The sequence below is a fragment of the Patiria miniata genome, unplaced genomic scaffold (genome assembly GCF_015706575.1).
Source record: "Patiria miniata isolate m_02_andy unplaced genomic scaffold, ASM1570657v1 HiC_scaffold_4, whole genome shotgun sequence".
Classification (NCBI taxonomy): domain Eukaryota; kingdom Metazoa; phylum Echinodermata; class Asteroidea; order Valvatida; family Asterinidae; genus Patiria; species Patiria miniata.
The window spans coordinates 7032843-7058690 of NW_024037071.1; the positions used below are offsets into that span (position 1 = coordinate 7032843).

Genomic DNA, 25848 nt, shown 5'->3' on the forward strand with positions numbered 1-25848 from the left:
TTCCCATGTGGGTGTTGGAATTTGCCAGAATGGGTGTGGTTCCTAGTAAATATTGCTGGGGAGTTAGGGTTAATGACTGTGAATTTAAAATGTCTTTGGCCAGAACGTGGCGTACTTTCACCCACTGATACTAGCATGTTATTATTACGCACGTGAGTCAACTGTGTCATTTTATTGTTTCCACTCTGTGTAGATAATTCAAGATGTCGAACCTAGCCACCCTGAGGAAGATGCTTGAGCAGCTCCGGCGCGAGGTCAACATCGACCGCATCCGGGTCTCCCAGGCCGGCGCCGACCTGCGGGACTTCTGCGAGAAGAACTGCCAGGACGACATGCTGCTGACCGGCAACCCGCCCAATGGAGAGAACATCTACAAGGACAAGGGAAAGTGTGCGATACTGTAACCCTCCCTCGACTTCTTCTCTCCGGTTCTCTTCATCTCTGTGAAAAAAGAAAGAAAAAAACCTCGTCACTCATCATCAGTCCTCCTTGTTTGTTCCGGTTATAGTAACATGAATCCACTTCCAACGCTATTAAGCACCACATCTTCAGATGGGGTTTACCCGACCGTCTCAGCTGGGAAGCCAAGTGCCTAATTCGTACTGTAGTCAGCTGTTTTCTCCGACGTCTCCTGCCATTTTATGAATTGACTAGATGCGAGCTTCCATGGACTCATTCATGAACTTGAATATGATCTGTGGGGTCCATAGAAACACCCCTCCCTCTATTTATTTTTATGGACAATGAATTGAAATTGATTTCAGATGCAGGTCTTCCGTAGTCTGTCTTCTCTTGCGTCATTTTGTTTTTGTTCATCATTGTATGCATTTCAGGTTTGAAAAATGTCCCAATGTACTCATTTTGCTCTGTCAATAAGACAAGCTCTTGAATCTGACTTGAATCAACTGATCCCATCAATTACTCTCAACGAAACATGGTGAGGAGTACACGTAGGAAAGCTTCACAGCATAACGATCTGTCGTTCTAATGGAGTCCTCCACAGAGTGGCTTCAGCTTCTCCATCACCTTCATGACTTGACAACTCGTGTGTAAACTACGAACGAAATCATCGGTTAAGACTGTAATGTCTGCCCTTCAGACCTGTCGCCTACTGCTATGTCCTACCCCTAAGTAAAACAGAGCACATTCTCTGAACCCAATACGTTTTGTCTACCGGCTTTAAACTAAGTCTTGAAACCTCATGTATATGTACAGCTGATGCAGGGGAAGAAGTATCTCCAGCAGCACACATGACTACATGCACCGTAAAATATATGCAATTTTAATAGAAGAAAATTGCCTGTGGTTTGTACTCCAGTTTTTACGTACCTCTTTTTCTTCTTTGTCTTTAGGTTTTACAAGTTGTGCAGAGGTACTAGGTGTCAAAAAAATGTCCTACTTTGATCCTAAATAACGCTGTTGTTTACCAATGGAATTATATCAAAATTTCAGATCATGTAAACAAGGCATGATACATTTTATGGAGGGAGTTTCATCGGCTTTGTGCGAGAGCGTGAGTTTTAAACGCCATACAAAAAAAAATACTCACTTCTAGAATGTTGATACAGAGCTGAAGCTGGTGGCTGAAGGCGCATGCTGCGATGTGCAATGATATCAGGGGTGATCCTGCATTCCTTCAGAAGCTTTTAGCCGCAGCACACGTCTTCCGCCACCGTCTCCAGCGTTGTTCCAGCGGGATTCCGCCCCCCCCCCCTAAGATCTCGGCCATCGAGTGACGAACAATTTTGAAACTCAGCACATGCTTAGAGCAACTCTTCCTACACATGCCCAAGAAATTTCATGACTATAGGTCAAAGGGTTTTGGAATTATGGCTAATTAATTATTCATATGTACGAATCTGCTCGGTGTACACGACGTATATGCGAAAATTCAGTTTTCACGGCGCATAGCGCCGGAAAATTTTTCGCTACGTGCCAACCCGTGGTCCGATTTTTATGTTTTTGGTATCAAAAGATGCGCAAAGCTCGAGGCTAAAAAGTCATAACAGCTCGGGTCGCGAAAAATTTTTTAAGAAGCTATCGCGGAAAATGTTGAGGGGGGGCGGATTCCGCCCCCCCCCCCCCCCCGGCCCCTTTAGGGTTAATGCCACTGGTAAACAACAGAGTTATTTAGGATCAAAAGTAGGACGTGTGTTTTTTGGCACGTAGTATTTGTACAATAAACCAATGATTCTGTCTGTTTCTGAATTGCATACTGCCACATTTATGACTGCTGTATAACTGTCATGTACCAACTGTATATTTGCATTTTTTTTTTCCAATTATGCATCCGAATCTTACTACCACCAACTTGGTTAATACCCTAGTTCCTCTTGTTGCAATGTTGATGAGGCTCTTTTTGAGAGGTTTCTAAAGGTCGCCAATTAAGGCCGGTGCCCATGAATTATGCACATAATCGTGTAATGCAATACGTATTCATCTTCAGGGTTTTGACTGACGTAAACGGCAAGGTAACATTGATCTGCGTGAGTTTGATTTCTAGACGAGGGTTTTAAGTTTAACAATGAAAGTTTACGTCATTCTAGTCCCCTTTAAACGGTCAACCCACTTCAAATATTTCCTTTTGTTTTGTACAAGTATTGGGATAGGGGATTGGGTAGCGTTAATCATGTGTGCACTTAACCAAGAATCTCGGCTATTTTATGTGTATGGGTGTATGTTTGTGTGCAAAATGGTTAGATGGCTGAGCAAGTGTGTGTTCACGGGGGGAAAAAAATACGCCTGCCAGAAATTTGTTGCTACCGTTGCAAAGTAATTGTATGCCAGACTAAATCCTGAACATTATTTTCATTAACTGTTTCATTTCATTTCTGTAACCAAAGTCTCAAAAAGGTCTCTTTTATTTAATTGATATAATTATGGGACAGGAAACGAACTTTCACGCTCGATTATTTTCATTGCACAGCTAGCATGAAGTGCATGGCACATGTATGTCACAATCTTTTGCATTAAAAGCATATAAATGCTCACAGATAAAACACTCATTACTAATTTCGTGGGGGAAGCGCCATTAGTGTAGATGTAACACGGGATTGGTAAATTTGTAGGGGTAATAATAATATGCCCTGTGTGAATGTTTTGCATGTATTTCAGAGCCATTGCATCGCAAGAATGCAGTGATTTTCATTGTTGGACAAGTACACGTGTATGTTTTCCTGTGGAAAAAATCAAGTTCTTGCGTCAGTCAGAACCGGTCTCATTTGAAAACTGCTGTGGTTGACATTTGACCTTCAGTGCTGCCATAATTGGACAGTTATAAGATCATGTACATGTCAACTGTTAAAATCCGTACGGGTTGGCCTGGAAAAATGTGAAATAACTTTGATCATAATTCTCTAGGACTGCGTTGGTACATGTACCTACATTTTGTATTGGCATTTTTCAATGAAACCAAAAAGGCATGAGCTACCGCATAGGAGAAAAATTGATGGTCATTATCATGGAGAAATGTTCTAAGGATAATGTAGTACTTAAATCATGCATAAAAAGTTTTGGAACACACTGCATAGTTCACCATTCAGCACAAGTTTCTGAGAGTATAACATTGGTGCCCAGTTCCTCTATTTCCCGTTTTATCCATTGTAGTATTTTGTTTTTGTAAAAGCATTGTAATTTCATTAAAAATAAACTTAACACCTGTATAATTAAAAAGTATCAGCTGATTTTGTTTCAACAAATGTACTTTTTGTTTGTGTGTAAAAGGTCAAATTCACAGAGTAAGAAAATGAATACCTTCACCTTATAAGACAGAAATGTTATGAACTGTATGTTGTTTATTAAAAAAAAAAGTGTAATGTATGTAAATTTCAATGCCTTGAGAAGCATTTCTTGGCATGTAGTTGATGTAGTCACTACAATTTTAATCTTAGCTACGAAGTCTTAACTTATATGAGTTTTATGGAGAAGTTGCACCAACCCCGTTTTATTGAATTTCCATCACTTTTTTGTCATTTTTAATCCTTGATAGGCGAAATTTATAGGTCTTTTTTTTTTTAACAGATAGGGCTGTCCATTTCCAAATAATTTAGTATTCGATTATTTGAAACTGCGTTTGACCGAATATTCGAATATTCGAAACTAGGCGGTCAAGTTTACACATACCGGCCGCAACTGCGCGTCGCACCTGTCAAAAGTTGCCATGGTTACACGCAAAGCGCGCTGATTAGAATTTGCACGTGGTAATCGATGTTATTGGCCGCACAAGCGTTTTGCAGTAAGTATTTTAATATAACTGTCAATGGACGATGAACCGCCGTCGACAAAACAAAGTTACTTTCAATAAAAAGTGGCATCTGACAATGAAGCGCAGCAACTTTACAATTAAATCAAAGTCACAGTCGTGTACGTACACGCATAGTTTTTATCTTTCGATATTCAAACCAGCAAAAAGAATATTCGGTTGATGATCAAATATTCGGTATTTTTAGGGCAGCCCTCTAGCATCCCAAACCAGTCCACGGAGTGCTGTTGTTTTAATATTCCTTTTTTTTTTGCTTCATGTGTTTCCCTGACTGTATTCAACTTGGTTTACTTCAAACGTCCCACTGTTGTACTTTGAAGAGAAAACAGTACTCCGATTTGTAGATTTCGACAGTATCACAGTGAAATTGTATTCTTGTTTGTGTAAAAAAAAAAAAAAGAAGTAAGAATTGGTTGTTAGATCTAATAAAATAGCATCTGTGAAGAAACACGAGTTATACATGTAATGGCAAAATATCATAAATGTAGGACATGCAACAGTAGTTTGTTGATTCATTCACCAACCGTTATAATATTTGTGTAACTGTTGCATGTTTCATTTGTACTCCATCCCAGGGCAATAATATTTCTAATCTTTTTTGAAATATTAATGAGAATGTATTAGATTAATTTTCATTGTGTGTATTCCAAAAGAGAATGAGTAATGTATTCTGCTTTGAGGCTCAAAAGGACCAATATCATGGTGTTGACAGGAAAAATAGTTTTCAAAAACAGCGCTGACTAGCTTTGGGTTGTTTTTTTATTATTTTAAGGGACAAAAGCGCCCAAAATGTCGAATGTAATATCTAAAACTTGTTTTTAATTTGAATGAGAATTTCATAAAATTATGTGTAAAAAAAAAAAATTGAAATGTATTTGTTGGTATCAATCACCATACACTTGCACCTGCAAATTTAAGGGTAACTGCACTCTTTAGCAGTGCTATGAAATTGACCCACATGTGTTTTTTGTAGTAATGGTAATGGCTGTTTTTTATTCTGTGCATTGGGTAAAGCTAAGTGCTTTTTATTCCCAGGTTTAAAAAAAAAATGTGAATCACTGTGTGCACTGTAGCGTGTGATAGCAATACATTGAAACTTTAATTAAACAGTGAATGTGTCCTTCGTCCTTTGTTCAGCCTGTCTGTTCAGATGTATGTCTCTCATATTAAAAAAAATACCAGTGAAAATACAACTCCCTTTATCATTAAAATTCTTGACCAAATTCAGCATATTTGTTGTTAATCTGTGGAGTAGTAAATTAACATGGATTGGACAATTATTCAAGGTCAATTTTGGCATTGTACTATGCCGGGAACGAAGATTCGCTAGCTTTTGCCCATATGAAAACAAGGTGATATGGTACATTATATATAATCACCACTGAAGCCCATGAGAGTCTGAGAAATTTTCCGTTTTGTAGTCGTGATGCTGCTTATAATGTATGAAGACGGTAATTTTAAGATACAATAGGCAGCCGGAATTCAGTGTACTTGCTACATCACCAGAACACCTGCCAACAATTTAATATGCGATGGCCTTTGCAATGAGGATTGGAAAGAGGGTGATCTGCATAAAATATCCTGCAATATTCTTGAAGGGTTGTGATGAAAGGGATTACTTTAAATCTGTCTTGGTTGCCTGGCTTATCTTTGAATCGTAAATTCTATTAATTGTAAATTGTTTAATCATTAATTACATGACATTGGCAACATGAGGTAGAATTGGCCCAAGTCTACAGTACAGTTTTGAAATTTATTTGTGGGACTGGGAACGAATAAAAAGTATTCCAAAGAAAATATTGAAGTTATTGATCGAAGCATTATTTTTCTCATTTTTAAAAATGCAAAATACTAAGCAAAATAAAAATGCATAATAAAAACAATGTACGTAGGCACGAGAGGGATTTGAACCCTCGATCTTCTGTTTACGAGACAGACGCCTTGCCACTAGGCCACCGCGCCAAGCCGTCGAAGAGGGCGTAACAGACGTATATAAACTCGTGCATTTGCGATTACAACGTAATGACTGGTACCCTGCTATATTCACCCATTTTTCCCAAATGTTATTTTCTTTACGTTATGTGTGCTTTACGCACAGCCCTATCCACACGTAGATTCCGATTAACATGATTATCCCACACTGCTTTATTCTTTAGTTCTTAAAAGCTCTAATGTGGGTGTGATAATTGCTATTTAGTAGGAACATCCCGAGACATTAATTAATTTATTTAGAACTAGTTTACTGCTTACCAGCGAGATGAACAGCGCCACCTATTGAAAATAGAAAAAAAATTGTTCGGACAGCGCCATCTATTGTTTCCACGTATGATGTGTTATTGAACTACTAGGAGGATGGGAGTTAGCTGTGCCTTTAAAAGTATAAAACTTTAAAGGAGAAAAAATGTCGGAAAATTAAATTCAAACAGTTGATGCAGTGGTTTTCTTGAAAATTTCGGCAGTAGAAATAAAAAATATAAACATTGGCACTGTTTAATTCACTGGTACTGCGGGCCTACTTAAGTTGGTCCGTGTAATTGCATCAAGATCGATCACCTAAAGAAGAAAAATAGCTCCGGGAAATAAGACGAGGAGCTCGCGTGATTAAGGCCCATTATCATATCTTTTAAAAACAATGCAGCATGCAAAGTGTATATATTAGGTTTCTGCATGACATTGATCAGACCCTTCTCCTAATGGAAAACAAACCGGGAAAATGCTAAAATAAGTAAATTAGCCCTGCCATAGCAAAATAATTTATGAGCTAATAATGCAACTTTTGTATCCAATAAAATACATCCCAGAGTCATGGATGATTGGAGGAACAAGGCATGAGGCTTCATGCAGAGAGAACTATTAGATACTGACTCATCAGAAAGGCGCTTCAAGCTGCAAAAAACCTGAATGAAAACTACAGCGAAACGGTTATTGAAACACTTGAACATTACGATGTTGTAACCTAAAATTAAAACAAAAAGCATCAATTCATGTGTCCCAAAAATTCACCAGTGCGGACACGGCTTAAGGCCTTCGCTACACCGTATACCACCGCCCCGTTTTTGGCCAACAGGCGGGCGGCCCAGGCCGGGGGCAGAGTTCGAAGGACTGCCATCTCTCCCTCCCGCCCCCCCCCCCTTCCCTCTCCGGGGCCCTCCCAATCACGCGGTAATGACGGCTCGAAGGCACCGCCTCCCTCGTGCGCGTGACGTCTTTGACTCATCGACATAGGATGCAGATTTTAAAAATAAACCCGCCACCAGTCTGAGGATATAGGTTTCGTAATTATAATGGATAGCGGTCAATAATTTTGAAGCTTATAATATACATTGTGCATGTACTTGTAAGGGCCACTGATACTAGTGACCGAGCTTTGTAGACCCGCCGCTGCCTGTTCGTTATGCATGGCGCAAAGTGTGCTCGACTTTTGATTTTTTTTTCTTTCCCATGCTGAGTTTTGACTGGAAAATTTAGGCCTGGAGAACGGTCATGAGGTAAGTGACATAATTCTATATGTTTCGAAATATTTAAGAATATTTTTTTTGCAGTACCACTGTATTTCATTATGTTATTAAATTTCAGAGCTAAATTAAATGAAGGGAGTGAGGTTGCCAGCAGTTTATTACATGAATAATTGTTATGGGTTTATCGAGTATCGGGAAGGATCAGTTTTCCTATATTTGAATGTTTTTTAACTATAAGTGCAAGAGATGATGGCCCCAAACCGGTCTGCCAAACTTGACAGGCAGATATTGGGTGAAGAGGTATGGGTCCGAGATGCAACTTTCAGTATTAGATGAATTGAGGAGGATCTAGACTTCAAAATAATAATAAAATGGCTATTTTATTACATTTCGTGTAGGTTCGTCCATAAAAGTTTCCATTTGGAATGAGCCCATAAGCGGCGGAACCGGGGGGGGGGGAGGGGGAACTTGCCCCCCCCCCCCCAGAAAGTTTACACAAATGCCCAACGAGATGAAAACAAAACTTGCCTTTAAGTTAAAATTTCGGCTTATTTGTTTTCAGTATAACCATTTTGCTGCACCGACGGAAGATGCCTTTTACTGGCAAGTGCCCTGTACATAGCCTAAGCCCCGCCCAACAAAATTCACAGTCGATAACTTGTTCTTCTCAAACAAACAATGTGGTTTCCCAGTTTCCTGGGGCTATAGCTTCGGGGAAAATAAAGTTAACGTCATTGCTTTGGAAAAATGACAACAATAAACACCAGTTTGTGTTATCTCTCATTAACTTTGTCTTTGTTTATTCATTCACAGCTTTATCCGTGGTTTCCTATAAATTCCTGGGGCTTCGGGGGAAATAAGGCTATCGTCATGCTTTGAAAAAAATGACGACAATCGATCAGTGAACACCATTTTTATTGTCTCGTTAAATGTCTTTGTTTCATTGCCAGAAGGAGACTTGCCATATAACAAAGACGTTTTGCCGGCCAAATTTAATCGCTCGGTCGGGTCAATCATCAGTGATCATCTGCGCAGATAGGGCGCCAATCCCAGAGCCAACATCTTGGAAAATTGCAGGACTCGAGTTGTAACGCGGAAAATGTGCAATAATGATTGAGAGTTGTATCTGCGGTGTGCAAGGAGCCCTATCGAGATATCACAGAAGGCTTGCGGACTCCAAAAGATCCGCCTGGCTCCGCCGAGTTATGAAGATGGGTAATTATGTTGAGCACGATTTTAATTCATTCAACTCCATGGTGATTTGGTGGTACATTCAACGTTGGCAAAGACTGTCCAGGGATACAGGGAGTCATTGAATTTACGGTCATTCAGATTATTTACTATTATTTAAAAAAGAAAAGATTTTTTTTTTTAATTCAAACTGAATCGTAAACACGGTAAGGTGTATTAAAATTATAGGGAGCAGCCTGGTTGCCCAAGTCGGCGTACAGTTGCAAAGTACCCCAACCGCGCAAGCGCTGCCTACACGAAGATCCCCCTTTTATTTTTGATGCGGCTTCGTAATAGTATCGTGATTCGGCGAGTAAAATAGAATAAATTATGGTCGTACAAAAATAGAAAAATTCAAAAAAAAAACGCCGTTGTGAAATGAAACAAATGGAACGGACAACCCCCGCACCGCCGTACAGCTAGCTAGGTCTACACTTGCACTCGCATATATCATGCATGCAATTTGAACGAGGATGTCGAGTGACGTCAGCCAATGAAGATTAGAAGAAAATCGCCATTTTGGAATGGTCGATAGCGTAAAGGTGTCCCGTGCAATCCGTGCTCTATCCTGCCCATCCAAGGAATTTATGTTAGTTTTATTGTGATTTGAGCTAGTTCAGACCATAATAAGTCTGCCCTGAATATTGTTTGACAAACGCACCATGGCCGGTAAGTGCAAACTCTTTTAAAATATTGAGTTCACGTAAACGGAACACAAGTATTGCTGTGATTTTATGCATGCTAAGTTACCGTACATATGTACATGTAGGCTACACACTCAGTATCGTACTCGTACTAGTCGTACAGTCGTAGTTCGTACAGTCATGACAGTTCAGTGCTTAATTTGTATGTGCTGTGGTAAAACTGCACACAATGTATTTCTTCAAAGAAGTAGGAACATTATTTTTCCCAATTAAATTTTGCCCATTTATATTTCGAAGTGGCTATCGTTACGGCACTCGTTGTTTAGCGCCCTCTACGATATTTTTTTGATACGCACGCGGGTATATAATTATTTGTTTCTCCACGTTTTATCGAGCAGTGCGCCAGCTCAGCCGATAGAGGGTAGGATTTTGCACCGCGAGGTTGCGGGTTCGAAACTCAGTTTTGCACTCGAATTTTTTTCCTTTTCTAACCTGAGGCTTTGGAGGATTTTTTTTAAAAGGGAAATAAAGTCCGAATTTCATAAAGTTCAAATTCACTTTTTTCCTTCTAATTTTATATTTTCTTGTCATGTTTTTTTATAAAAGTTGCCAGGTTGCAGTCTACCGTAACGATAGAAAATGGGAAATGCGTTACGGCTGCCGTAACAATAGCCACTGCGTTTATATTTTGTAGTGGGAAGATACAAAACTCTTGAAATATCGTCAGACCCCCTAAAGCTACGAGGTTCTTTTTCTACGCACTCACCTTCAAGTTGTGTGTGACAACGCGCGCGCGCATATGCAAGCGTTACCTGCGTAGATAATGGACGGTCGAGTATATATGAGAGGCACTAAACTGAACGGCTTGCTCTATCTATCACACAAAGCACAGTTACTGAACCAGGGACGTTAAAACAAACAACATGAACAAGGCCCAGCAGATCAGAAGGGCCTGCCCTTGCCTTACTCCTAGAACTATGAGGCTCCACGTAGTGCCGACTGCCGTTGACAAAAAAAAACAACATTGGCCAACAAAAACATCAGATTTACCTCAAAACGGCCTCCAAATTAATAGATACGCCACGTGAGCTCCCCTCGTGATCGATCGTGAACACGTTAAATTTCTGACTCGTGTTTGAACAATGCGATGTGGATGTACGTGCCCAGCGTTCGTCCAATGGTCCCAGCGCGACTCCGTTACCGAGCGCGATGCATCGATTATGATAATGAGTAGACTGGGTCTCGTTTGTACAAGTGCATTTCGAACGATGATACGGAGTCAGGAACTAGCTTGAACTGGTTTCCGCTGATAGCTGCCCTAGTTCCCGACTCAGTATCATAATTCGAAATGCACTTGTGTGTACAAACGAGATCCAGACGCATTTTTGCCAGGATGCAACCTCAATCCTGCAAAAAAATCCTCCAACTGCCTCCATGTAAAAATTTCATACAGCCTCAATCCTGCCAAATCCTTGGTTATTTCTTGAATGTGGTCCTTGAAGGGGCCACCTCTGACTCAATCCTGCAAAATCCTCCAGCAATCACTGTCAATATGTTGAGGCAGAGCCAGTGCCATCCTTGAGCGGTGCGGAGGATTTCAAGTATAATATAGGCCTAAATGTATGCACGGCTGAGCATAAACAACACAAGGTCCAGCCCAAGACCTTGACACAGTGCATTCTCCAGAATCAGTCACACATTTTTGCCATGTACAGCCTCAATCCTGCAAAATCCTCCATTTTGCAAAGATGATTTTGGAGGATTTGGGAAGGTTAGGGTTGAGGTTACATGCTAGTAAAAATGCCTCTTAGAATTAGGGTTAATTTCTCTCCTCTTGGTGACCCAGCCAAAGGTATCCCTTGATCTCCCAAGTTGATCCTTGACTTTTGACCTTGATAAATTAATCATGATGATCTTGTTAATCATGTTTTACAAATACCAGCAGATTTTAATCAGAACGGTGTTTATTACGGGTAGCTTTGATTCATGGTTTCTTCTATTGCTGAAATGGAATCCTCTGGCAATTGGACTTTGGCCTATAGTACATGCTGTCATTTAAAATGTATATTGGTCAGTCTGTAAATTTGGGGTTCACCTTTATAATTTCCTTGTTTCATCTTACATTTTTATGCCCCGCGGCGAAGCCGAAGGGGCATACTGTTTCCGCCTTGTCCTTCCATGGGTGGGTGTGTGGGTGGGTGTGTGGGTGGGTGTGTGGGTGGGTGTGTGGGTGAGTTTGTCTTACATACGCAGTGTGGACTTCCGAACAAAAGACGTCCACATAATGTAGGTAGCACCGACGTTGTGTGGACTTACCCCACGTCCACACAGTGTTTCCCCATTTCTGGAAAACAGGTTTAGAGGGAATTTTTGGGTTAGGTTTATCCGTAGCAGAATGAAGAGAAACACTAAAGGGAATCATAGAAAAAAAATTGGGTTGAAAGAGTTTTCACAGTTTGAGAAAAATGAGTTTTTTCACTGGTTTTTCTTAACTACACGAAAGCAATGGAAAGTCCACACTAGTCATGTGAAACAAGTATGGGTGGGTGGGTGTGTGTGTGTGTCCGGACAAATCTTGTCAGCGCGATAACTTGAGAAATACTTAACATATGAACTTCAAATTTGGTTTGTGGATTGTTCTTGGTAATCCTAAGAAGCCTTTTGCATTTGGGGCCAAAAGGCCAAAGGTCAAGTTCACAGTGGCTAAAACAATAGAAATCTTGTCAGCGCGATAACTTGAGAAATACTTAACATATGAACTTCAAATTTGGTTTGTGGATTGTTCTTGGTAATCCTAAGAAGCCTTTTGCATTTGGGGCCAAAAGGCCAAAAGTCAAGTTCACAGTGGCTAAAACAATAGAAATCTTGTCAGCGCCATAACTTGAGAAATACTTAACATATGAACTTCAAATTTGGTTTGTGGATTGTTCTTGGCAATCCTAAGAAGCCTATTGCATTTGGGGCCAAAAGGTCAAGGGTCAAGTTCACAGTGGCTAAAACAATAGAAATCTTGTCAGCGCGATAACTTGAGAAATACTTAACATATGAACTTCAAATTTGGTTTGTGGATTGTTCTTGGTAATCCTAAGAAGCCTATTGAATTTGGGGCCAAAAGGTCAAGGGTCAAGTTCACAGTGGCTAAAACAATAGAAATCATGTATTTATTCTGAGATTATAGGGATTAGGGATTAATTCATATAAAACCTACAGAAGACACTAATGCTGTCAATGAATGTTCCATGTGACCAAGGTACATGTAAGTTGATGTTAAAAGAGTGGTGTTATGTCATGGGAACTGTCACCGTTGCGGGGCATTTGTGTTTGTAAACACACCTGACTTGTTTATAATTGTGATACACTCCCTAACCCCTAGGCCCTTTATGCTTGTGTGCATCCTCAATCCTACAAAATCCTCCAGTTGCCACCATGTAAAAATTGGATTGTGCCTCAATCCTCCAAAATCATCCATTATTTCTTGAATTTGTTGAGTGGGTGAGGTGACCATTCCTAAGTCCTTTAAAATCCTCCAACAGTCACTGTTAATTAATGGGTTGAGGCAGTGCAATTACATTCAGAAGCAATGCTGTTGACATGAGCATAATGCAGGGCTCAGTTATGACTGAACATAAACATGCTGGGTACAGCCTGTGAACTCAAGTTACTCAACACATTGCATCCTCCAAAATCAACCCACACTTTTTTTGCCATTCAGCCTCAATCCTCCAAAACCGCCTGGAGGATTTTGGAGCATTAAGAAGGGTTAGGGTTAATGCAGTCATCTTCCACGAATGATTATGAATAGCAAGCTACAAAAGTTCCAAGGTAACAGGGACAGGAAAAAATGTCACACTTTGGCACCCTAAATTTACAGAATGACCCCATTTATACATGTATGTGTACATTTGAGTTGGCTTAACCCTAACCCACCTCACTCCTCCAAAATCCTCCTGGCGGTTTTGGAGGATTCTAGAGGATTGAGGATGAATGGTGATTGAATCAAATGAGGATTCTGGAGGATTGAGGATGAATGGTGATTGAAGCACATGAGGATTTTGGAGGATTGAGGATGAATGGTGATTGAAGCACAAATCTTGAGGATTTTGGAGGATTGAGGATGAATGCATTTTGAGGCAGGACTGTCTGATGATTTTGAAAGATTTGGCGTTGGTTATCCTTCATTTAAACACGAGTGCAAAATTTTGGGATGAGGAGGATTTTGGAGGATTGAGGATGAATGCATTTTGAGGCAGGACTGTCTGACAATTTTGAAAAATTTAGGCGGAGTTGCAAAATTTTGGAGGATTTTGGAGGATTGAGGATGGTTGTAAGCAACAAGGGCCTAGGGGGTTAGGGTTAAGATCTTTTGACCGAGAGTTAGATGTGCATGAATCATGTTGCTTATTTACTTGCTTATTTAGTTTCCAAATTGTTTATTGTCAGTCAGCCGTTGTGAAATTTGTCTGTTGAGGACAGTGCTGCCATTTTGGGGCAATAGCAGGTTACCAATTCTGCCGTCACATGTATGTACAGTACAGATACATGTACCTCTGGGTGGAGAAAAAGCATTTGGGATGAAACCCACAATAGATTCATTTTTAATCAACCAAATGGATATCTGGAAAATTGATGTAACAAGAACGTACAATATATGGTAACCTGGTATGTATACGTGTGTGTACATTTATGTATCTTCCAGTATTTATAACAGTTTGTGAATAAGGATTTGTGAACAGTTTCACTTGAATAATGCAAATTTGTTTTCGTTGCCTTCACAGGAAGCGGCGAGGTGCAATGGTGCTTCTCACAAGTTAAAGGGACAGTAGAAGATGATGTTACCGATGGTAAGTGCAAACTCACTTTGCAGAATCATGTACATGTACATATATGCAGATACATGTACATGTGCAGATACATGTACATGTATATTATACGCTTGTTGCCTGCTGTGGCAGGGTCCGTGGCGTTCTGTACACCCGAGGGGGCAAATGGTAACCAGCGCAAAGCCCGTCACAGCAGGCAACAGTTGTTTTGTTATACCACGGTAATAGACTACTAACATCTGAAACTGTGGGTCTAGGCTGTTGCGATACAGAATTGGCAAACTTTTTGCACAGAACTTTGTGTATTTTTCTTCGTGCTGATGCTGACCTGTTAAAAAATCAAATTTTTGATCTCGTCTTTGGAGGAAGAGAGAAAGCTCTTCTTTGGAGGCCACCTGTTGTCATCTGCCAACATTTTATGGTGAATTTACGGCAAAATTTGCACAGTTAAAAAGAGCAGATGAACAGTGACGAACGATGTAAACAAAAATGGCGGTCATAGCAAAAACATTGCTTCACTGTCCCCTGTGGTACATCTCTTAAAAACATATATATTGATTTACGTAGTACCAGCATAGCTACAACCTCGCACCCGAGGTCACACAAATATAATACAACGCGATGGAAACGATCAAATTTTCAACAGCGGGAAAGAAAAAGGTAATGCACCCGTGGGGAACATCACTCATGTACCACACGCGTGCAGCGTACATCGCACATCGCTGTACATGCGTGTTTGTCGCATGACACATGATCGATGATGGACCAATAAAAATTCACAATCTATTACCTGTGGTATTACAAGTGCGCATGTTCAACTTTGGATGTAGTCTGAACTTTTCATGAGTTTACTTCAAATATATTGGTTCAGCGCGAATCTGGAATGCCAGTCTCAAACAAGTGTTACTGATCTCTAATATTCTCATTTCCTGCCGAATCCTATCAAAGAAATTCAGAATGTTTACCTTAACTTTCCTAACTTCATAAAAAATAGATTTTGGCAGATGAGCCATGTGTACCAAGTCCCATCGAAATCCGCCTAGTATAGCAGTGGTGGATTCGTGGTGGATTTCAATGGATTTGGTCCTGAGGCATTATGTGAAGCAGAGTCAGTGATGGATTTTGACGGACTTTGTACTCTATTTTTAAAACGCAGTAGGGAGTTAGGGGTATTAAAAAGTCATCAAGCAACACATACAATTACATGTACATGTAGTTTGAACGCCCCACTGCTCGTTCATAAAACAAGACCAGGATGTGCAGGAAGCCGTGTCGACCTTCAAACACACTGACTGGATTTAGATGTAACATGTATGGTTATGCTTTGCACAATTTCATACCTGTCATGTTGCGGAAATTTTCATTGAATCTGTCAAATACAAATTGTGTCATGTACATGTACTGTGGGGAATGGAATAAGGAAGTAAATGTACCTTACCCCCCTTTTATTTACAACACTGCAGTTGAATCTGTTGAGGTACATGTATTACAACAGGTACATACACAAACTTAGCAGTGCCCATGTCAACTGCTCTTTTAACCCTAACCGCCCTGAATCCTCCGAAATCCTTTTTGCAAATTGGAGGAATTTGCAAGATTGAGGGTACATGGCCAAAGTGCGTTGCTGATTTTTCGGAGTACGCACTGTGTCAAGGTCTTGGGCCGGACCTTGTGTTGTTTATGCTCAGCCGTGCATAAATTTAGTCACACTTGACATCCTCCGCACTGCTCCAGGATGTCACTGCGTCTGCCTCAGCCTATTGACAGACATAGCCGGAGGATTTTGCAGGATTCAGGCAGTGGTCATCCCGCCATGGACCATATTCAAGAAATAACGGAGGAATTTGCAGGATTGAGGCTATATGCTATTTTTCCATGAGGCCAATTGGAGGATTTTGCAGGATTGAGGCTACATCCTAGCAAAAAGGCCTAGGGAGTTAGGGTTAATAAGCTCCTGCATAGTAATGTCGTTCCTGCAATCAACAAAACTGTGGGTCTTTTTGCAAATGGTTTCCATTCCCTTTAATTTAAAACTCGGTGTACATGTATAACTCATTGATAACTTCCTACAGTGGCACAGGCATGACAGGTTGAACAATGAAGAGGAAGTGTTTACTACATGTACATGTATAAAATAGCATTTCTATCCCCTAAAAAATATTTAAGCTTTTTTAAGCATGTGTCCTTGAATTTTTGGGGGTACTACTTTGTGACTCTTTTTTTTTTTCAAGTATACATTAGTTAACTTTATGTATTTCACAGCATGTGATGACATTTATTTAATTACTAGACAGGCATGCAACTTTTCCTCGGATCTGCTGATTTCCTCGTTTTCTCATGAATGCTAAATTGAAAAACACTAGGGGCCTAAACAAAGTCTTGTGTGGTTTGGATTGGAATGCCCTCGTTGGTTTTTTTTCCCCTTAATTCCCAGTTGCGTTGCGTATGGCAATGAAGTGTTGAACAAGGATGAATTTTCAGCAAGGTTGTTGCGCTTAGTTCATAATTTCATTATTTCTTGCTATTTTTATGTTAAATTCTGTGGTACATTATTTAATGCGTACATGTACATGTAATTGATCAACGTTATAAAGGCCGCGCAATACAAATTTAACATATTATTATAAGAATATTGTGATTATTACAATCACATGTACATTTGTGTACATGTATTTAGCGAAAACATTTGCAGAGAAACGATTGTATGAACTTCACCTGTGTCAAATGAAAATCGTTTCAGGTTCGCTTTGTGTAATCCATTATCCAAGCCAATTCATTACATGTACATTGTACGTACAGGTACATATACCGGTATGCACAAGTACATGTATGAATGATCAGGTAGACCTTCTGTTTGCCGATTTTTTGCCAAGAATATTTTATTTATTTTTTTATCATTTTCTGAGGATAGCATTCTGTGTACCAGCCATTCAAAGCTAATCAAACAATTGGGCTGAGTGGTGCAGGCTCGAAAACTTCAAAATTTATTACATTTACATGGACGTGTACCCTCTTAACAATGCTTAAGAATTAACATCAAAGGAAATCAGGTAAACCAAGCAGTGATTGTGTTTTTGTAATCTCAGTATTGACAGAGCAGTTGGCATTCAGTTTGCAATGTAGTACTGATAAATATATGTGCGGTTCCTACAAATGTACTTGCAATTCTACAGCTGAGCTCTCAGCTGCAGCATTCCCAAAGCTTTCGAAATGAATTACCGTCTCACATATCTCACAATTTCTTAATTCTATCCCTCTCTCTCTCTCTTTCTGTGCTCTTTTTCCCTGTGTTCTCCTCTAGCCGATATCATTTCCACAGTAGAGTTCAACCACGACGGAGAGCTGCTAGCCACCGGCGACAAAGGCGGTCGCGTTGTCATATTCCAAAGGGAAGAACAGGTATGCTGAGATAGGGTTACCTAAGGGGGATGTGAAGGGACACAAAGACTGACAATCCCCCCCCCCCACCCAACCAGTACACATGCCATGGCATGTGTTTCTGTTATTAGTGAGTAGTACATACACGTACATATTTATGTGCATGTGTGTAGGCCTACACGTACAAGGTAAATGTACAGTATTTGCTGTACATGTAGTACCAGTCATGCAAATAGTACAAGGTGGATGTATCCCATGAGGTCCTTTCATGTGCATTTTGTTTGAAATCAAGTTTGCTTAAGATACTAATATGTAAGCCCAAGTGCATTTCTGGAAACAAGGATATGAATGGCACGGAACTAGTGGTGGGATTTAAATCCGGATTTGTTGAAATTCGGTTTGAATTTCACTATTTGGTTTAGATTTGGGAAACCGGATCTTCAAATCAATCTTTACAAATTAAGTCTTCAATTGTTTGTGATACAGACTTAAGAAAACAACTGGAACATCTCCTAATTTGCTCCGTGGTCTCTGATTGTAACTGCATTCACTTGCTAGTGGTCTTCTTGGGATATGAATAGCCTACCCATTTGACTTACCAGAGATTTCTCTTTTTGTCAAAATTACTGCTTTGAAGTGTTTTGTAAAGGCCAAATGGTCATTTGAATCCTTCAAACTATACCCAACGATTGGGAGGGCATTGCATGTGGCACCTCACTCCTAGCTTTTTGTTGGCATGGCTGTGAGCTGAATAGGAAGTTTAGATGAAATCAGATAACCGTTAGTCGGTTTGAAAAAAAATTAGGATAATCGGATTTGATTTCTCCCAACACTACACGGAACACACTACGCATACCTTTTTGCCATGTTCCATTTGTGTTCGTTGGATAGCTGATAATAGTACAGTGTTTGTAAGTACAATACATGTAACTAGAGTATTCAGGAAAAAAGGTACATGTTGGTAACATCTACGCAAAAAAAAAAATAATAATAATAATAATAATATAATAAAAGGGCAGACGGAATTTATTCAGTTCAATTGTACGTACACATTTGTGCAGGATTGGTTTTAGTTTGGGTAGTTGCCTCTCAATGGAATAGCATGCACATTTGTACTTGAAAAAAATTGTAATGGCGTACCAATGACACTTAACTTCAGTTGTGGACATCACAAAGTGTCCTTCAGTTTCGCTTCCATATGAAGATTGATCCCATGATGGATCATTCAGGCTCTGCTTTGATGGAATATGTTGCACAAGGCTGCATCTTTACATGGCAACTGCCTCAGTGGAATGTTCAGGGGGGCGGGAGAGGGAGAGATCACTCATGCATACAAACTGCATATTGAAATCCACACGTAGCCGCAGCAAGTCAATCACAGACTTAATTTAACCAGACGTTCGCGTGTGTATTCATTTCTGGTGTGCAGTAATACATGTTGTGTTCCTGATATACTGACAGATGAGACTGTGTAACATTATGGACTAAAGACGTGTCATTTTTTTTTGCATGGGTTTCCAAATCTGCAGAGTAAAAACTGCACGCCACCGAGAGGAGAGTACAACGTATACAGCACGTTCCAAAGCCACGAGCCTGAGTTTGACTATTTGAAAAGCTTAGAAATTGAAGAGAAGATCAACAAAATCAAATGGCTCAACCGCCAAAACTACGCCCATTTTCTGCTTTCAACAAACGGTGAGTCTCGTACTCTTCTTTTGATATTTTATTTGGTCTGTGTTTATTAAAACAACTCTTGTTTCAGCGGACCATGTTAACAGGAAAAGGCTGATGTTCCTCAAATGTTCCTAAGATTTTAACCTCTCAAAGCCCGTTTTTTTTAACCCTTGTTTAACATCTCTGGCTGGCAAACTCAGCTACGCCATTACAGCATTTACAATCAACGATGTGACTGTTTTTAACAGTTAAGAACTCCCTTCTTAATTTGATATAGCCATGCTTTGACTGGAGGTGATTGATATACCAGCTGTACCTACCAGTTACCTCTTTTGTCTTTTGATGGAATTTGACTCGTAAAAGCGTTAACACAAATGTGATCTGACTATTTTTTTTTACTAGTCTATATACAAATGCATGGCAAAGGAAGTGGAAGAAACGTTTGACTGCCTGTGACTGATCAAACACTAGGAAGATTAACCCTCCTATGCAAACATACATTCTGTGCAAGTTGTCCTTGCAGTCAAAAATCGAGCCTTGCGAGCCTGATCCCACCTCAGAAAATTGGCTGTCTCCGAAGTAGTCTTTATTATTGTCATACACATGTTGTTCAATTTAACATCCACCCTACATGTGTACCATCCATCTATCCGTGGTTTTGGATCTTCTTTTTAATTACACATATGGGCAATTGCAGGGTTACTCACGTTACATTTTTGATGTACTTCTGAGTTTCCTTGGGCTGTAATTACCTTACTGAAAAGGTTTATTAACTGTTATCCCCATTGTAGATAGAGTAGACCTAGACCTACCTAAGCACCAATGACAACATCCAGAAAAATGTGTTATGTATGATAAACAAGACGCACAAAATCGGTTACTCAGGTTACATTTTCGTAACGTGAGCAACCATGGGGATAACGGTTATTAAACCTTTTCAGTAAGGTAATTACAGCCCAAGGAAACTCAAAAGTACATCAAAAATGTAACGAGAGTAACCGTGGAATTGCCCATATGCAAAAATCTGAACAATCCTATTGATCCAAACTTCCTCTATTCCCCTCTGCTCTTTCAGATAAAACAATAAAACTTTGGAAAGTCTCGGAGCGGGACAAGAAATGGGTAGGTTCCAACTTGACTGAGGAGGACGGCGCATTACGGGACCCCTGCCAAATCACGTCAGTGCGCCTACCCGCAGTACAACCCATCGAATTAATGGTAGAAGCAAGCCCTAGGTAAGCCCCTGTCACGGTCAAATCAACTAATCCGTTAGTAATTCCAGCGGTTGGTAAAGGATTCTGCGAAAAAAGAAGGAAACTTTATCACTGAACCCATGGAGATCAAGAAAGTGAGTGTGACGAATGCCAAGATTCAATCTGGCAAAAGCCGTCAAGGCAAAAATCTAAATGTCACCTTTGCCAACCAGATCCCCTGACCTTTTGTTTTGGCCGTGTAGCTTCGGGAACCCTTCCAACTTCCAAATCGAAGGGCATTCTTTATACTTCACTAAAAGCCCAGTGTGAAGTAAGAGTAGCTGGACTGAACAGTAATGAATCCATCGCAATCCGGTTCGTAAGTGTGACGTCGTTTCAACTTAAACCACGCCCCAATGCACACACTGTAGCATTGGAACCGGAAGAAGTGCAAATGGCTTGTTTAGCCAATGGGCTCTTGTAATCCGTGGTGCGTGCGTGTGTGTTACGCAGTCACTTACGAACTGGCAACTGCCCAACCTGGCTTAGAATTTTGGCAAGTACGGGACGGCTCTGTTAAAGAGGTTTCGCAAGTGATTGGATACGGTTAAACATGACATATAGGTCATCAGTTTGTGCAGTCTTATGACGCCATACGCAAATTGCTATCTGCACTTTTGTTGCTTCAAACGAAATGCACAAAAGGTAAATGGTCCTATGTATGGCCTTTAACCCTAACCACCCCAACTCCATCAAAATCCATCCCCCCCCCCCCCCCCCATTTTGATGGATTTTGGGGGACTTGGTCCAGAAGGCCTGGCGTGACTAAATATTGATGGAGTATGATGGACTTGGGCCTAATGGCCTGTAGCAGTGCTAGGGGTATCCGATTGATTTTGCCTAGCTTCCTGTAACTGCTATTGTGATAAAAGCCATGTGTAGCAAGTCCATGAACGTCAACCAGTGCGTCAGTGGCGGATTCCATCATGTCATGTTATAGTATTGTATTGGACTCACAGTGATTGATGGATTTTGATGGACTTGGTCCAGTTCCTGGGGAGTTGGGGTTAAATCGGTAGGTGTGTTTCAGGAAAGTTACCACTGTTCCTACATGCCTTTTACCTTGCAAAAAAATCCAGATTTTTATGAATTTGTGGCAATTTTGCGAACAACTTGTGTTTTTGAAAACCCACTCCTGACATGGTTTGCCCTGCATGTTTTTTCCTTTTGTTCGTATATCCACTTCAGGAGAGTATTTTCTAATGCCCACACGTACCACATCAACTCGATATCAGTCAACAGTGATGGGGAGACGTATATATCAGCCGATGACCTTAGAATCAACCTATGGCATCTAGGAATCACAGACCAGAGTTTTAGTATCCTTTTGAATTTGACATTATTTTTTTCATTCTTTTGACATATATTGCTATGTATTTATTTTTTATTTTTTGGGGGGGCATAATTTTTTGCTGCTGAAACCTTTTGTCTTCCCCATTAAAATTGCCAATGCTGCTAATGCCATTCTCTTAGACGAAATAGAATGTGTATTTGTAACATCTGCCTTTATTTCCCTCTTAACCCTTAGGCCCTTTTTCCTAGGAACTCTCATCAATCCTACCAAATCCGTCACTTATGTTCAAATGAAGGATACCCACTGCCTCAATCCTTCAAAATTCTCCAAAAGTTCTGCCTCTCAAAATGCAATCAGCCTAAACCCTCCTGTGCAAACATACAATTCTGTGCCAAGTAGTCCTTTCAGTCAAAATCAAACAAGTGACTGTTTTCAACTGTTAAGAATACCCAGCCTACATCAAGCAGAATTGACTGGCTGGGACTGTTTAAGTAACTTGATACAGCTATGCTTTGACTCCGGCTGAGTGATAAAACAGCTGTGACCACAACTTGCCTGCTTTGTCTGTTGACCCCGTTTGACTAGTCACTGTGCTTACTAGCCATATTATCTGACTGCTGGTGACTAGCTTTGTTAAAAGTATAGCAAGTATATGACAGTCTGTGACTGTTTAAATAGCAGGAGGGTTGATCCTCGAAAATCCTCCTCTTTTTCAAACATCATTCAGCTTCAATCCTCCAAACTCAACCGATACTGACTGTCCATGTGCCCTCAATCCTCCACAGTCCTCCAAAATTGTATGTTGCAATCAGCCTCAGTACTCCAAAATCCTCCAAAACCGCCCGGAGGACTTTGGAGGATTGAGAAAGGTTAGGGTTAATAGAGACGAATACTATCAAATTGTCGTTTATTACCCCAAGGTCAACCAAATGTTAACATGTCTCAGTCAAATTAATTTCTGTGGGAAAAAAAATCATAAATAAGCAGTTATTTTATTTCGTCTGCTTTTCTTACTCAAAATGTTACTTAAAATGTCTTTTAAGTAATATTGTATGAAATTTCATTCTGAAGACAATATCTTTTTATGTAATGAAAATATTGTGTTTTTACGGCCTACATTGTACCTGGTTGTTTTGCATGCCAAATCGCCGACCTCAAACGTTATATTGCCACATTTGGCCAAAAATTGAAAATGACGTATATTTTGAAAAATGAAAAAGTCTTCCCTATGCATGGTGTTTTGTGCCTTTTTATTGGTCAATTAAACAGGTTAATTAAACAGGTTAATTAAACACAAGATTGTCAAAGGTACATGTACATGTAGCCCAAAGTAAAAAAAAAAGGAAAATATAAAAGACGAACAAACAAAAAAATTCACAAAATAAACTTATTTTCCTATCTACCTAGGCCTACCTGGATAAATTTTTAGGGCGTTACCGTAATCGCACAAGTTTTATCTCCGCCTTAACATTTTCATTTCAATTTTTTTTGTGATGGGAAAGGGGGGGGGGGAGAGGGGGAAAGGAAGGATTTCTGTTACACTGTTCAATCATATACAAGCAGTTAGCCCATTTAAATCAAGTCAGTTTTTCTTTTCTAAAAGCATCAACTAACCGCAGGGATTCAGATGTATGTTCACTTCACTACGTCTAACACTGCATTCTGTAACAGCTTCAAGGCTTAAAAAAAGAAAAGGGAAACACATAAAATCCCTCCGTCCGTGTCTCTTCCCCCTGAGAATTCCCCCATTGAAATGCCACACAAAGCCATCAGGGGGAGACATACAGAGTCAAATTTCCTGCTGCTTAATCCAGCCTCACTGTGCCTGTTTTGTTGCGCTGTTTTTTTTCGAAATCTGAAATTGTAGACGCACAAGTTTGCTAATAGGTGGGGGATTTCTCGGGCATAATGCAAGTCGGTGTTGACAATATTTTTAAGTCTAAGCAATTATTTATTTTTGTATCGCCTTTGATTGTCCTGCTAAGATCCAATGTTTGCCTCATTTATTTTTTGATTTATTGTTCAGGTCAATGCATTCAGTAAGCAGTTTGCAGCAGTTGTTACATTTTCCAAAAAAAAATTGTTTAATTTAATTATCATGTTATTTTGGAGACTTTTTGTAAAAATGGGGACTGCCACCCCCCCCCCCCCCCCCCGAAAAAAAATACAAAGTTGCCTTTCTTTAAACCATTAGGAGTTTACTAAAACAAAAACCGGAAACTGTTATTGAAGAAAAGAAAAGGAATAGATAAATTTTGGCTTGATTATTAAATTGGCTTACTTTCCATCTCATATTTTTAGCCCGCAGGCTAAATTGCGCACTGGAATACAATTATACAATAAAAGGACTGAAAATTAAAAGTAATTTGCTTGCTGTGATTAAAAAATAATTAGGTTTTAAAAGTGTTTATTGGGAAAACCCACATTAAAACAACATTCAGGCACACAACACACAGGCACACAACCACTGACACCCACAACAGAAAACACATTGGAAGCAAAATGGCAGAAAAAAAAAAAAAAAACCGAAAGTAAAAATCCCACTCATTTTTGGATGCCGTTTGTCAACAGCGTCCTTCCCATCCCTGATTCAGCAGTTCCTTTAAAGATCAAGCGAGGCCGCAGTGCCACTGTCATGTGCCTGTGATCTTCATTTCCTGGCTGTCTGACATTTAGGACTAGAGAGCGTAGGATGTCTTGGATTATCACCCGTGTCGGGCCCATTGCCTTGTCTCCCAGACCTCATCTTTATTCAGATTTTTTTCATTATTGTGTGGGCGCATAAGCTTACCCAGCACAGTCAAATTGAAGTGACATTGACCATTGATTTCCCTACAAAAGTTACAAATCATGATGTTAAAAATAGAGAAAACCTTGGAAATAAGTGACACATATTGTGTTAAGGTATTTTTAATATACATGTACATGTATACATACACAGACTAGGAATTTCTCATTGTATAGTGACTATGGACACTGTGTATTTAATTCTTTGCACTCATTCCTTCTTCAGTTAAAAAGAAGTACAGGGTGAGTAAAAAAAAAAAAAAAAAAAATGTCGGGACCATTGTTTTATTGAAGTTCTGCATGTAGCACTTTCAAAATCTAGGATATGAAAGCCCAATTCATACACTTTCTTTTAGTACAAGAATCATTCAAATCACTCATGTACTTTTCAAGTTACAGAATTTTTAACACAACCGCCGTTTTAAGGTTATGTCCACGGATCACAACAAATCTCAGTGTTCTTTCAGCAAAACGAAAAATCACATATGGATGTGTGTGAATTGTTTTTCGTTTTGGTGAAAGAACACGCACCTTTTGTGTGATCCGTGGACAGATCCTCAAAACGGTGGTTATGTTTAAAATTCTGTAACTTGAAGGTACATGAGTGATTTTAATGATTCTTTTGCTAAAAAAAAAGCTTATGAATGAGGCATTCATATCCTAGATTTTGAAAGTGCTACATGCAGAACTTCCTTAAAACAATGGTCCATACATTTGGGTCTCGGGTTTTTTTTTACTCACCGTGTATGTACGACTCATTTTAATTTTACTTCAGGTAGTTGCACCCTGTTTATTTTCATTGCATCAGTTTATGCTGTTAACTCTCCTGCTATCTGAACAGTCACAAAGAGTTTTTAAAAAATCAATCCGCTTCCCCTACCATGCCTATTACACAGGCTAGTTACCAACAGTCGGATCGTATTTCAAGCAAGCACTGTGCTAGTCAAATTCAGTCAACAGACAAAAACAGGCTAGTGGTAGGCACAGCTGGTTTATCAATCACCTGCATATGTACAGTCCAAGCATAGCTGTATCAAGTTGCATAGCAT

At 39.8% G+C, this 25848-nt stretch overlaps 1 protein-coding gene and 1 non-coding gene across 3 annotated transcripts in view; one reads left to right on the forward strand and one right to left on the reverse strand.

The window, feature by feature from the left end:
- Positions 1-6151: 6151 nt before the first annotated feature.
- On the reverse strand, positions 6152-6223 carry Trnat-cgu. Its single transcript has one exon. It is a non-coding gene; the product is annotated as a tRNA-Thr (tRNA).
- Positions 6224-8722: 2499 nt separating this feature from the next.
- LOC119739640 (serine/threonine-protein phosphatase 2A 55 kDa regulatory subunit B delta isoform-like) overlaps positions 8723-25848 on the forward strand; it is a 28420-nt gene continuing 11294 nt past the window's right edge. The window contains exons 1-6 of one of the 2 annotated variants that reach the window (XM_038214644.1): positions 8723-8934; positions 14369-14434; positions 17715-17812; positions 19321-19486; positions 20541-20700; positions 21907-22037. In XM_038214644.1, the coding sequence (XP_038070572.1) occupies positions 8829-8934; positions 14369-14434; positions 17715-17812; positions 19321-19486; positions 20541-20700; positions 21907-22037 (727 nt within the window). In that variant the 5' untranslated portion in view covers positions 8723-8828. Of the gene's footprint in view, positions 8935-9425; positions 9619-14368; positions 14435-17714; positions 17813-19320; positions 19487-20540; positions 20701-21906; positions 22038-25848 lie in introns of those variants that run through there. The other variant, XM_038214645.1, reaches the window with a different exon arrangement.